This window comes from Rattus norvegicus, chromosome 5, assembly GCF_036323735.1.
Source record: "Rattus norvegicus strain BN/NHsdMcwi chromosome 5, GRCr8, whole genome shotgun sequence".
Taxonomy (NCBI): Eukaryota; Metazoa; Chordata; class Mammalia; order Rodentia; family Muridae; genus Rattus; species Rattus norvegicus.
The window spans coordinates 134,812,528-134,825,798 of NC_086023.1; the positions used below are offsets into that span (position 1 = coordinate 134,812,528).

The 13,271-nt window shown below is 44.0% G+C and overlaps 1 protein-coding gene across 4 annotated transcripts in view; it reads right to left on the reverse strand.

The window, feature by feature from the left end:
• Rad54l (RAD54 like) overlaps window positions 1-13,271 on the reverse strand; it is a 29,664-nt gene that overhangs the window by 370 nt on the left and 16,023 nt on the right. For 2 of the 4 annotated variants that reach the window (NM_001134960.1, XM_063287402.1), the window contains 13 exons: window positions 12,720-12,855; window positions 12,225-12,294; window positions 11,805-12,093; window positions 11,460-11,584; window positions 9,707-9,857; window positions 5,588-5,714; window positions 3,869-3,943; window positions 3,601-3,731; window positions 2,985-3,095; window positions 2,692-2,815; window positions 2,284-2,362; window positions 1,698-1,877; window positions 64-227 (listed from right to left, as the gene is read on the reverse strand). In NM_001134960.1, the coding sequence (NP_001128432.1) occupies window positions 64-227; window positions 1,698-1,877; window positions 2,284-2,362; window positions 2,692-2,815; window positions 2,985-3,095; window positions 3,601-3,731; window positions 3,869-3,943; window positions 5,588-5,714; window positions 9,707-9,857; window positions 11,460-11,584; window positions 11,805-12,093; window positions 12,225-12,294; window positions 12,720-12,855 (1,762 nt within the window). Of the gene's footprint in view, window positions 1-63; window positions 228-1,697; window positions 1,878-2,283; window positions 2,363-2,691; window positions 2,888-2,984; window positions 3,096-3,600; window positions 3,732-3,841; window positions 3,944-5,587; window positions 5,715-9,706; window positions 9,858-11,459; window positions 11,585-11,804; window positions 12,094-12,224; window positions 12,295-12,719; window positions 12,856-13,271 lie in introns of those variants that run through there. The other 2 variants (XM_039109594.1, XM_063287403.1) reach the window with 2 other exon arrangements.

Genomic DNA, 13,271 nt, shown 5'->3' on the forward strand with positions numbered 1-13,271 from the left:
GGTCACTACAGATTTCTGTGCTGCTCAGGTAGCAAAGAGGTAATGACAAGGCACTCCACATACCTGTCGTGAGTGTCACTGAGGCTGGCTTCATCCAGGGTAAACAGCTCTTTGAGCTCACCAAGAGAGAAGTGACGTTCCACATCCTGCTCCTCATCTACCACACAGCTGCTCAGAGCCTTCTTGTGGCTTTGCCGCTGAAAGATCTTTTCCTCAATTGTTCCTGCCTAGAAATGGGATGAAATATAGGACTCAACCAATCCTGTAGACACCGAGGGAGCAGAAATACCCAGGGGTTGAAAACATCTTGAGAAAGGGCAATTATCTGCCTCTGCTGAGATCCATTTTCCTAGTTCTAGTGTCAAGAATTGTGCTGCTTTGTCTGTCCCAGCCATTTTCTGTATCAGTGGAGAGAGTGTCAGGGCCTGGCTGAACATATTTAGGGTAAACAGGTTATCTGTATCAAAGTGCCTTCCACAACAAGCCCAACTCTCATTATCAATTTCATTTGACTATTTTAGGTCGGGTCATACACTAGTAATAGGATGCAAGAAAGAATAAAATATCGCTATCACAGAGGTAACAGAGCAAGCACTTCATTCTATACGCAGGCTCTATAAATAGATTTGTACAATGCCAAAAATCTGTAAGTAATACTTAGCGTCTCATGAAAGGAATGATCAAAGAGTTGAGGAGTTCAGAAAATCCTGAAAACAGATTCTCTTTGAGTGACTTCAGGGGGAGGCAAGTGGGGTGGGATGGGGTGCAGGGTAGATGGACTAGAAGCCAAGAGCAAAGTCAGTAAACTGGGCATAATGGGGTAAGAAACAAAGAGGGTCAGTTATGTAAGGGGCTGAGGCAGGATGATTTCTTGGGCACGGTAGAAGATTCTAGAAACAATGGGGTAAAGTAAATATGTGAATATAAGAAAGCTAGAAAGGGGGCTGGAGAGATGGCTCAGTGGTTAAGAGCACTGACTGCTCTTCCAGAGGTCCTGAGTTCAATTCCCAGCAACCACATGGTGGCTCACAACCATCTGTAAAGAGATCCGATGCCCTCTTCTGGTGTGTCTGAAGACAGCTACAGTGTACTTATATATAGTAAATGAATAAATCTTAAAAAAAAAAAAAAAGAAAAGAAAGCTAGAAAGGGGGGCTGGAGAGATGGCTCAGCAGTTAAGAAATGGTGGCTCACAACCATCTGATGCCATCTCATAGGATCTGACGACCTCTTCTGCTGTGTTTAAAGAGAGTGACAATGTTCTCACATGCATAAACAAATCTTTAATTAAAAAAAAAAGATAATCTCTGTTAAAGCATAGTTACTAGATTTGGGAAAGAAATGTCCAACATCATGAGTGAGATAGAGATAAAGACAACAGTGTCATGACTGTAGTGGATAACTGAGAACATTATTTACCACTTCTTCGCCCAACTGGACATGGAGTGTGAGGCATTTTAAAGCACATGACACAGTATGAAAGAAAACAGTGCCCTATGAAAAACATGTACTGACCAAGCATCCAAAGAATACAGCAAGAAGCATCTGGAGGATAGGGAGAGAAAAGAGAAGGGAAGAGAACAGAAAAATAAAGGTCTCAGGGTTAGGTCCACAGGATTAAAAAAAGACCCTGATAAACGGTTACGATGGTCTTGTTTTATGACCCACCCCTCTCTGACCACCCTCACCATCCTTACAGAGAGCAGTCGGTAGATATAGCAGATCTTCTTTTGACCGTCTCGCCAGACTCGGGCCATAGCTTGTTCATCATTGGCTGGATTCCAGTCAGGATCAAACATGACCAGCCGGTTAGCACCAATGAGGTTAAGCCCACAGCCTCCAGCTTTGCTGCTCAGCATGAAAACGAAATCAGGGCTCTGGGAAGAAAAGAAACAAGAAAGGAGGGTAGGGTGTGCACACTTGGAACCTAAACTAGGAGCCTTCTCAGCTCAGCCGACATTGTCTCCCACTCTTCCACTCACACCAAGGACCACAGCGGTCTGTCTACCATTCAACTTTCTAACCCACAAAAGCAGTTCCTAAGTCAGCCATCACCGATCAGCTTCGTCTTCTCGCTCCCACCAGAACACAAAACAAAACTAAAACAATGAAGCACAACCGCAAAGCTGCTGTCGACACTTAACAACCTAACAGTCTTCTCTGCTCTCTACCCTTCTCTCCCCACTCCCCTCCATGTGCTCTTCTACTCTTCTCTCATTAAACCTTTCCACGTGGGAGGGAAAAACCCAACACTTAACAATGTTACTGCACTGCTGTACCTACCGATGGGCTATTGAAGCGCTCCACAACTTTGGCTCGCTTCTTAATGGACATCGTGCCATCCAGGCGAACATACAAGTACCTTGAGGGAGATCCAAATATCAAGACTCAAGAAGGATGAATCGATTGGAACTATGGCTACCAAGAAGACTAGATTAATCATGCTTGAGGCTGCTCATGAATACTCTGAAACTTCCCTGAGAAGGACAGAGAAGGGCATGATTCTGATCTGTGGGAGAACTTAAAGGACTCCCTGTGGAAAGATGGAGCTGCTGCCATCACAGCCACGAGGTAAGAGAAAGTCCTCATGAAGCCACACCTTGATGAAAATCCAATAATCAGAAAACTAGTCTTCCTAGAGTGTCAGTGAGGAATACACATCCCTTTGTTAGCCTGGTTAGACTTCCCTACCTTCGAGCCCGGCACAGCTTTTCAAAGAGATCCAATGTCTGAGTATAATTTGACACCAGCACGACTTTGTCACTGCTACGGCTTCGAGTCATGGCCAGAATGTAGTCAAGGACCAGCATCTTACCTGGGAAGAGTGGCTATTCTCAGTCCTCACAATTGGTCATCCCTGTGGCCCAGGGTTGTTATACTTGATATCCTGTTTTCAGACAGGATAGCTTCAGTTCAGGTAATTTCCTAGCCTTCTCCTCTAGCTCCTCCTCCAAGGAGACCGTCTGCTGGTGGGGAGGGCTTACCCGACAACTGTGGTTCTACAGCTTTAGAGTTATAACCAGGGGGGAAGATACCCAAAGTGCCCTCAAAGCCATCCTCCTCTGCCACACACTTGTCATAGATTAGAGCTGGATCTGAAAACAAAACAAACAAAAATCAAACAAACAAAACCCATATCAAAATTCTAGCACCTTTGATTTCCTGAAGCTTGTACTTAGGTGCTTACCCTCTAGATATCTGGCTGACATAAGGCCTCACTTACAACTAGACTCACTTGGGATATACCCTCCCAAATTCCCACAGGGTGGAGCCAGAATCATCTGGAAGCCCCACCATCACTCACTACTATGTTCTCCCAACAAAAAAAAAAGGGACCATCTGTTACTTTTCTTGCTGCCTCGTGTTGGACAAGAGGATGGGTGCATACAAGCACTCACATACACAGTCCAGCACCTTCCAAGCATCAAGGGTGGACTGGGCAGACAACAATGTAAAGTTTCCAAAGGTGTAATTCAGAATAGTCTACAGTGGCCTCCATGGGGTCTCTTGTAAGTGTTGGTGAAGGTCACCAACCTGTTCACAGGGACTTCTCACTCCTCGCTCCCTCACACAGAAGGTACTGGGTATGGTTACACTCACGATTACACAGCTTCTTTAGAGAGGTGATAGAAGACAGGGAAGATACACTCATCTTGCCCTCATGCAATTCTTCTTCAGGCTTAGCCTGTCTTAGAAATCTCTTGTATAGCTCAGTTTGAAGGGGTGTCAGCCTGAAAATAAAAGGGCAGGCAGCTCAATAGAAAAGACTGGTGCACACACAGCAACTCTAAGAACACTGAAATTCAGCTACACATCAGACGCTAAGTTTTAACCCACTCACTGTCCGCCTTTCCAGCAAGTTCAGTACCTACAACAAACCACCTGCTCAATCTTCACTGGCAGATACTTAGAGAGGATATCAGATGTTCTCCGTATCAGGCACCTAGGGGAAAGGAGAAAAGGCAAGAGGGTGGTGAAACTCATGCACTAGAATAAAAGCTAAAGGTCAAAGACTCACTCTACCTTACAGTGTGCCAGACCTATCATTTCTATGACCTAGGACACACCCATCACTTCATGAGATTAATTTATTTGTTTATTTCAGGGTTTCAATCATGGGAACAAAGACCTTCAATATTGCCTATTTAAACTGACAACACCTTTTGTTCATCTTGTTTGCTGGTCTTTAAAAGAAAGCTAAGGTCTCGAATTCACCATGCAGCTGTCAAAAAAAAAGTGGATCACAAACTTCACCCCTACCCTTTTTAAAAAAAAAAAAAAAGTATTTATTATATATGAGTACACTGTAACTGTCTTCAGACACACCAGAAGAGGGCATCAGATCTCGTTATAGATGGTTGTGAGCCACCAAGTGGTTGCTGGGAATTGAACTCAGGACCTCTGGAAAAGCAGTCAAGGTTCTTAACCACTGAGCCATCTCTCTTTTTTTAAATGAGCATGAGTATTCTTTTTGCATGTGTGTCTGTGTACTTAGTTCATGCCTGGTGCCCTCAGATAGAGGAAGAGGGTACCAGTTCTCCTGGAACTGGAGTTACGGATGCTACCATGTAGGTGTTTGAAATCCTCTGCAAGAACAATCCATGCACTTGACCACTAAGCCAACCCAACTCTCCAGTGCCTAAAATTATAGATCTTTATTGGGAGGCTTCTATCTGAATTACACAGGCATAAGCTGTCACCTAACTCCAGAGTCAGCAAGCCCTTATCTCCTGAGCAGACTAGGAAGACTAGAGAGGGATCTTCTGAGCTCCTACCTAGTCAGGCACAATAACACATGCCTGTAATCCTGTCATCGGGGACGTCGCCTGGGATGCATGAGATACAATCTCAAAAAAAGAGATTGGGGGGCAGGAGGACAGCAGATTCATAAAACACAGTAACTGCTATCTGAAATTAGTAGGAAGAGGTAGCCGTGAAGTTGGGAGGGCAGAACATTGGTAATGAGCAGTTCATACCAATAACAGGAGTCCTTGGTTCACTTGAAACCCACTGGAAAAAAATAAGCACTCTTGGCCTGGGAGCCACACGAAAATTCTTCAGCTCTTTAACCCACCACCACACTAGTCTACACAGAGAAAGCCTGATGCTTTAGGTCAAGAAGCTTCTGAAGCCCTAACAAGGATACATCTTGGGCTGGAGAGATGGCTCAGTGGTTAAGAGTACCGATTGCTCTTCCAGAGGTCCTGAGTTCAATTCCCAGCAACCACATGGTGGCTCACAACCATCTGTAATAGGATCTGGTGCCCTCTTCTGGTGTGTCTGAAGACAGTTACAGTGTACTCACATACGTGAATAAAATAAAAAAAGAATACATCTGGTTCAGGAAGGCTAACTGAACCACAGAAGCGCTTTTTCAGGAGGATAATAGAAAAAAACCAAGCCACAGGCCAAAGGGTAACTTACCCTGTATAACTATATTATTTATACAGTGACAATTCATGGCATAGATCCCACTCCTGCCCTCCAATGCCACTCCTTAAAGGCTCCAGACAGGCCAAGCCCACAGATCTAGCAGTTCTCACAAGGCCTGGAAGGCAATTTGGATAACCAGAGTTGAAGTTATTACCTGTTCACAATACTGATGAGCTCCCGCAAACGTTCCTCTCCAAGCTGCCTATCTGCCTCACTGGCAGCTGCATCTCGACTCTTCAAAATTGGTAATTCAAAATGCTTCTTGAATTCATGGGCAGTTCCTAAACAGAGGAGAGAACTGAATATTAAGGAATGTAAAGGTAGAATGACTTTCTCACTGCTAACGACAAATCACCTTGTGACCAGTCTCCCTCCCTCCCTCCCTCCCCACTGAGAACAATGATGAACAAAATGCAGGCAATTTGATTCAACAAATCAGGCACTAAAGCAGGGAAGACTTGAGTAGTTCAATATAGTTAGATAGTAATGCCCCAATAACTGTAAATGGACTAAAATTCCAACTATAATATAAAGACACGGGCTAGGGATACGGCCCAGTGGGTAAAAGCACTAGCAGCACAAGCCATATAATCCAAATTCCATCTGCAGAAGCCATGATAAAGCTAGATGTAACGGCACACATCTGTAATTCCAGCACTGCTATGGGAACTGGGAGGTAAGGGAAAGGAAGGAGCCTTGCCTAAAAGCTTGAGAACACAGCAGCACCAGAACAAGAAAGTCCTTGCCTTAACAAGAGTCAAGCCCTAGAAGTTGTCCTTTGACCCCCAGATGTGTGTGATATGGTATCATACATTCATTCATATACACTCTCTGACACACACATACAACAAATTTTAAAAAATAGCCAGGCAATGGTGACACACCCCTTTAGGCAGGAAGGGAGAGGCAGGAAGATTTCTGTGAAATAAAAGCCAGCCTGGTCTACAGAGTGAGTTCCAGGATGGCCAGGGCTATACAAAGAAACCACGTCTTAAAAAAAAAATAAAACAGGGGGCTAGAGAGATGGCTCAGAGGTTAAGAGCACCTGACTGCTCTTCCAGAGGTCATGAGTTCAATTCCCAGCAACCACATGGTGGCTCACAACCATCTGTAAAGAGATCTGATGCCCTCTTCTGGTGTATCTGAAGACAGCTACAGTGTACTTATATATAATAAATAAATAAATCTTTAAAAAAAAATAAAAAATAAAACAAACAAAAACCCAAAGACATTGGGTATGGTGGTATTCAGTTACTCCCAGCAAAGGTAGGTGGATCTCTGTTTAGTTCAAAGCCATCCTGGTCAACATAGGAGAATTCTGGCTAACCAGGGCTACACAGTAAGACCATGTAACGTCATGTCATAAAATAAGGAAAAATATGCTAGCAGTATGGGGTACAGAGAGATAGATCACTCAGTAGCCACTCTTCCAGAGGACCCCAGGATCAATTCTCAGCTCTCACAGGGTGACTCGTAACTATCTGTAACTCTAACCCCTAGAGATCTTAGGCCTTCTTCTGGCTCTGTGGGTTAACAGGCACACACATGGTGCATAGCCACACGTGCAGGCCAAGCACATATGAGTGGAAAGTAAACGTAGTTTGGGATGTTGTTGTTGTTGTTGTTTTTAAGATACTGGTCACGTTATATATCTGTCAGTCTGGAAATCAGGAAAGCAAGACCTATCTCAATAAACCAGAAGATTATCTGGCAAGATGGTTCAGTGGTGCTTGCTGCCCAGTCTGAGTTTGATCCACAGAACCTACGAATGGAGGGGACTGACTTCCTGTAAGCTGCCCTCTGACATCCTACACAGTAAGATTAAAATGGAAAACAAAAAAGTTTAGAGCCAGGCGTGGTGGAGCACTTGGGAGACAGAGGCAGGCAGATCTCTGAGTTTAAGGCCAGCCAGGGCTATTAAACAGAGAAACTCTGTCTCAAAAAACCAAACCAAACCAAACCAAAAAGTTTCAAAACTTTATTTTTTTTTAATTTTAAGAAAAGGTTAAGTCAGATACACAGTAGCACTTCCTGTATAAATCCAGCAATCTGAAGTCTTATCTCAAGTTTTAGCTCACCCTGAGCCACATAGCAAGGCCCAGTAGGCGGATTTTGTCGTTTTTGAGACAGGATATTGTTATGTTGGCTTTGAACAAGTCATCCACCTCAGCACTTACAGTAACTGGGCTTAATCTCTAGCTTACTGTGTCTGATACATAAATTCTGAAGAACAATTGTAATTGTTCCAATATGGCTTTACGGAAAGAGAAGAGCTTTTGTCTGATGTTTTGTTGGAATAAAAGACTTAGGAAAAGGTAGAAAGGGCTGGTGAGATGGCTCAGCGGTTAGAAGCACACTGGCTCATCCCCCGGGATCCTGAGTTCAATTCCCCGTAACTACATGGTGGTTCACGACCATCTATAAGAGCATCTGTTGCCCTCTTCTGGCATGTGCATATACCACACAACAAACAAACAAACAAACAAGCAAACAAACAAACAAAGGGAAACATTAAAAATGGTAGAAAGAAAGAGCTGGAGAGACGGCTCAGTGATTAAGAGCACTTGTCCTTGCAGGTTCAGTTCCCAGCACCCACATGGTTGGTCCAGTTCCACGGAATCTGATGCTGTCTTAACCTCCACAGGAACTGCAGACATGTAGTACACATGTGAATACAAAGACACAACACTGATACACATACCTTTAATCTCAGCACTCAGGGGGCAGAGACAAGCAGATCAGAGTGAGTACCAGGACAGCCAGGACTACACAAAGAAACCCTGTCTCAAAAACACAAAAAACAAATGAACAACAGAAAATAAAAAGGTAAAAAGAAAAGACAAAGTCCTGAACCTTTCAAAGCAGATTAATTAGAACTTAGAATGTACTCCTGTTACCTATTGTGGACACACTTTGTATTAATGAAGCAACATTTTTATTCAAAAGGAAAAAAACAGTATTTACATAGGAATGCAAAGAGCTAAGAATATTAATGACAATGGGTGGGAATTTAGGAAGCTCCACCTTTGTATTAAGCTGAATGTGATAGAACATGCCTCAAGTTCCCCTCAGTTCAGTCTGACAAGTATAATGATTACAGCTATAACATAAAGTCACCATGCCTGGCCTTGTCTTTTCTTTCCCATTTTATTTGCTTGTTTGTTTATGCTGAGGGTCCTCTTTGTATTCCTGCTACCTCCTGAGTGTTGGAATTACAGACATGCCGACACGCTTGACCTCACGACCAGTCTTCGCTGGCAGGCAGTGGTAGCACACTCTTTCAGTCCCAGCACTCAAGAGGCAGAGGCAGGTGGACCTCTGAGTTTGAGACCAGCTCAGTGTACAGAGCAAGGCCCAAGAGAGCCAGGGCAAAGACACAGAAACTCTGTCTCAAAATAAAAATAAAAAAGGAAAAAAGAAGACGAAGAGCATTTGGGAAAGATACTTGAACTCCACCTCTGGAAAGCACATGAACATACAAGTGTGATTACAACTGACCATAACTCCAGCTCCAGGAGATCTCTTCTGAAATCTGTGGGCAACTGCACTAATGCACACAAACCCACACACATACACACATATTTAAAGTAATAAGTATAAAGGGCTAGAGACGCCGCAGCAGTTAAGAGCATTTGCTCCCCGTATGACGGACCCTGACTCGGGTCACAGAACCTACATGGTGACTAACATGTACACCGCTAATGCCAGGAGATCCGATGCCAAGGGCGACAGGCACACACGCACGGTAGTATGCATACAAACATGCGGCAAGTAGTCACACAGATACACATTTTTAAAAATACATTTAAAATCCTTTAAGAAATAATTAATTTAAAGATTAAAAAAGCTAAAGCAGAGAGCAATCAAAGAGACCTCACACAAGTGTCCACGCTAGCATATGGCACACATCTAACCATCCCCACACAGCTGCACTGCCTCTGCACAAGAGAGATGGCGTAAGTGTGAGATGCCCCACAGTTAAAGCCATCCGACTGCTTTGCTAGAGTCCCTACCCAATTTTTCCTTTTTGAGAAAAATTCGAATGTGGTCCAGATAGACTTCGAACACCCCACGTAGCTGAGAATGGTCTTGACCTCCTGGTCCTTTTGCCACCGGCTCCCGGGTGCTGAGATACAGGCTATGGCTTGGCTGCTCGCTGACAAGAGAAGCCTTTCTACCAGAGTGTCTAGTGATCCACACCTAATTGATAATGTCTCCTAAATCTACTTAGCTGAAGTTATAGTCTAAGGACAAAGCAGGCAGAATTTCTTACCCAAAATGCCTGAATTAACGAAGTGCACCAAGCTGAAATATTCAAGCAAATCGTTCTGGATGGGGGTCCCGGAGATGAGCACCCGCCGGCTGGTATTCAGACTGTCCAGAGCCTGGTAAGTCTGGTTCTCAGAGTTCTTTAGCCTGTGGCCCTGCAAGATAATAAATCCTCACTTAGGATGAGTCCACACTCTTTTTTTTTTTTTTTTGGTTCTTTTTTTCGGAGCTGGGGACCGAACCCAGGGCCTTGCGCTTCCTAGGTAAGCACTCTACCACTGAGCTAAATCCCCAGCCCAGAGTCCACACTCTTAAATGATAATGAAGCCTGCAGACAGCACAAACATTACAGGTCCTAAAGGTGCAGGAATCAGGCATGCCAGCATAAGGTTCTTTACCCAATGGGCTCACAAGCATTAGGCTCACAAGGTAGACCAATGCTACATCCAAAAGAGCAAGGATTCCCTCTGTTCCCTCCATGTCAAAACTACTACTAGCCCATTCTCTCATAGACATTCAGAAAATCCTACCCGTCCCCACCAATCCAGCTAACCCAGAGCCAGGTGTCTTAATGTCCTCTGTGAGCCATGGATGCTAAGAGAACTCAGCTGCACTCCACCTTCAGGCAGAGTTCACATAGCTAATATATAGTACAATATATTAATATACACAATATATATGTAATTATTATATATAATATAATTATATAATAATGACTATTATACGATAATTATATTGTGCTATTACATAATTAATATAATATATAACTATATAATGTTATGTAATATACATGATGTTATATAATATTCAACATACTAAACATATATTAAATATTGCAATACTATATATGCATGTATATATGTATACAAACAAAGAGCTTCCCTTCACAGTTCTTTTTTTTTAAAGTTTTATTTATTTTATGTATATGAGTACATTGTAGCTGTCTTCAGACACACACCAGAAGAGGGCACCTAATCTCATTACAGATGGTAGCGAGCCACCATGTGGTTACTGGGAATTGAACTCAGGACCTCTGGGAGAGCAGTCAGTGCCCTTAACCACTGAGCCATCTCTCCAGGCCCCCCACCCCCCTTTAACAGTTCTATAGCTCTTCTCTAACCTGTCCTCTCTGCAGTCATCTCTATAACTTCTCTTGAAATCATTTATTTTCAAGAAGGTAGAAAAGGACTTTTTCCCTCAGAACCATGTAACCAAGAGCAAGCCAAAGGTCTCTCTAAACAGTTTCCTCTCAGTTGCATGTTGGGAAAGCCGTGTGCACACCCCACCCACCCACTCACTCACCCACTCACTCACCAAACAAAGAGAACCTCAACTGCCAGTGAAAGAATCAATGAACAAACTGGACTTGCTCTATTCAGTCTGCCTTGGACAATGGTATAGATGACTCTCCCTGACTCCCTCATAATTGATAACAAATGGAAATTATACAGTTTAGAAGTGAAAAAATTCAAGTTCAGTTTTTAGGTAAACAGCCTAGAACTCACTACAGCAAACCAAGTCACAAACTCAGAGATCCATCTTTCTCTGTTTCCTGAGTGCTGGAATTATGTGGGATGCACTGTTTTATCCCTCTTTTGGCAAATTGGTGTCAAAGACTCTCCACTCACTTGTGCCCTCCAGGGCAGCACTCTCTGTTCTTAGCATTCCCCAATAACTGGTGGTGTCCTGGGACAGTAATAGTTAGTGAAGACTGACATCCTGTTTGTCTCCCTCCCAGACTACAAAGTGTTAAGTACCTCGTCACATATGACCAGTCCAACGTTTCCTTTTTTAAGAACTTCAACATGCAGGCGGAAAGTCTCATAGGAGATGATGAGGATGGGGGAAGGCACCCTAGCTCCACGCTGGTTCATGAATCCTTCTGTTACAGAAAGGTGGCACAGAACACATCAGAGGATCTTAAAGAAAGACAGACTAATGGCTGTTTAACTCAGCCTAGAAAGAACTGCCTGTATTTCAGCTGTTTTCCAATGGCAATTTCCCCACTTGTCCCCACACGGCTATCAGTGCTGCCCACAAGTGAACACACACATAAAAAACCTGGGTGGAAGAGTACAGCCATGTTTGTTAAGGCTCCATACCCAGTTTTCGGTCTATCTCATCCTTTGAGCCTCCGTCGATGGCCAGAGGTTGGATCCTCCCTCCAAGCCATTTCTCAACCTCATTGTACCAGTTCTTCACCAGGCTGGAAGGTGAGACCACCACTGCTTTCTCAATTTCTGGCTTGCACTCTGGGCTCTGGCGCAAAAGTGTCCACATCAATGTGATGCACTGCAGTGTCTTTCCTAGGCCCATCTCATCAGCCATGATGCAGCCATGGCTTCCAGGAATTCGTCGACTGGTGACACACTCCCAAAGGAACTTCACTCCCTGGTGAGTAACACCATTTAGTCAACTTTGGGCCCTCATTGTCCCCCAGCACCCCACACATGCCCTTCCTCTGACTCTCATTTTTAGCCCCCAGCACCCTAACACACACCCTTCTGCTGACTTTCATTTACCTCTCTCTGATGAGGTCGCAACACCTTACTGAGAATAGGATCTACAACCACGTGAACAGGGAGTTTTTCTCTGAGAAAATACAGCAGAGAAGAAAGAAAAACCATGTTGAATGTTGATCAGATTTGGGCAAGGTAACCCTCAGTACATAATTCCTCTGCTGACCCAGACAGCACCCTCCATCAGTAATAAACCACAGTGAAGTCCTGCTCTGAGAGTCAGAAAGTTCAGAATGGGTAAGACTCCTGTCCTTACCTCATCACTGGCCCCTCCCAATGCACATGGCAGAAGGCAGGAGGAACCCCATAACCTGACCACAACCACACACTCTCCCACAGACAATCGCCTTCCCAACCACTGGCTCTCAGTATAGTGCAGCTGCCACGACAGCTCTGACAATCTATGTCAATCCCAAAGGGAGAAAAAAATCATGCCATCCTCCTAGACATATACACTTCAGTGGACCAGAACTACTCAAAAAATACCACTGTGCATACTTGTCAAGCTTCAGTTGGTCATGGACGCTCAGTGGGGGAGGCTCATACAGGACCAAGGCACCTTCTTCCAGAGGGTCATGCAGGGCACGACGAACGCCAGCCCTCTTCAGGCCCAATGCTCGAGAGCCCAGGGGACCTAGAAATCAGCAACCAACCTATAAGCCAACCTTCCATACTCAGCCTTCCTAGGAGGCCCAACTCAGATGGGACCCATCTTCATCCTTCATGTAACTTTTCGGGATACCTCAACCTCTTTCCCATAACTTCTTGAAACCATGTATACATCTTTAACCATTATCTCTTCAAACCTCAAGCATTTTGCTATTTTATTTCTCCCACTCAACTATAAACTTGTGGAGGGCTTTCTCAAGTTCATGGCAAGCCAAAGTATAAAACTCAACACAGGGGGTTGGGGATTTAGCTCAGTGGTAGAGCGCTTGCCTGGCAAGCGCAAGGCCCTGGGTTCGGTCCTCAGCTCCAGGAAAAAAAAAAAAAAAAAAAAAAAAAAACCAAAAAACTCAACACAGTCTTTTCATATATGAAAACTTGAAA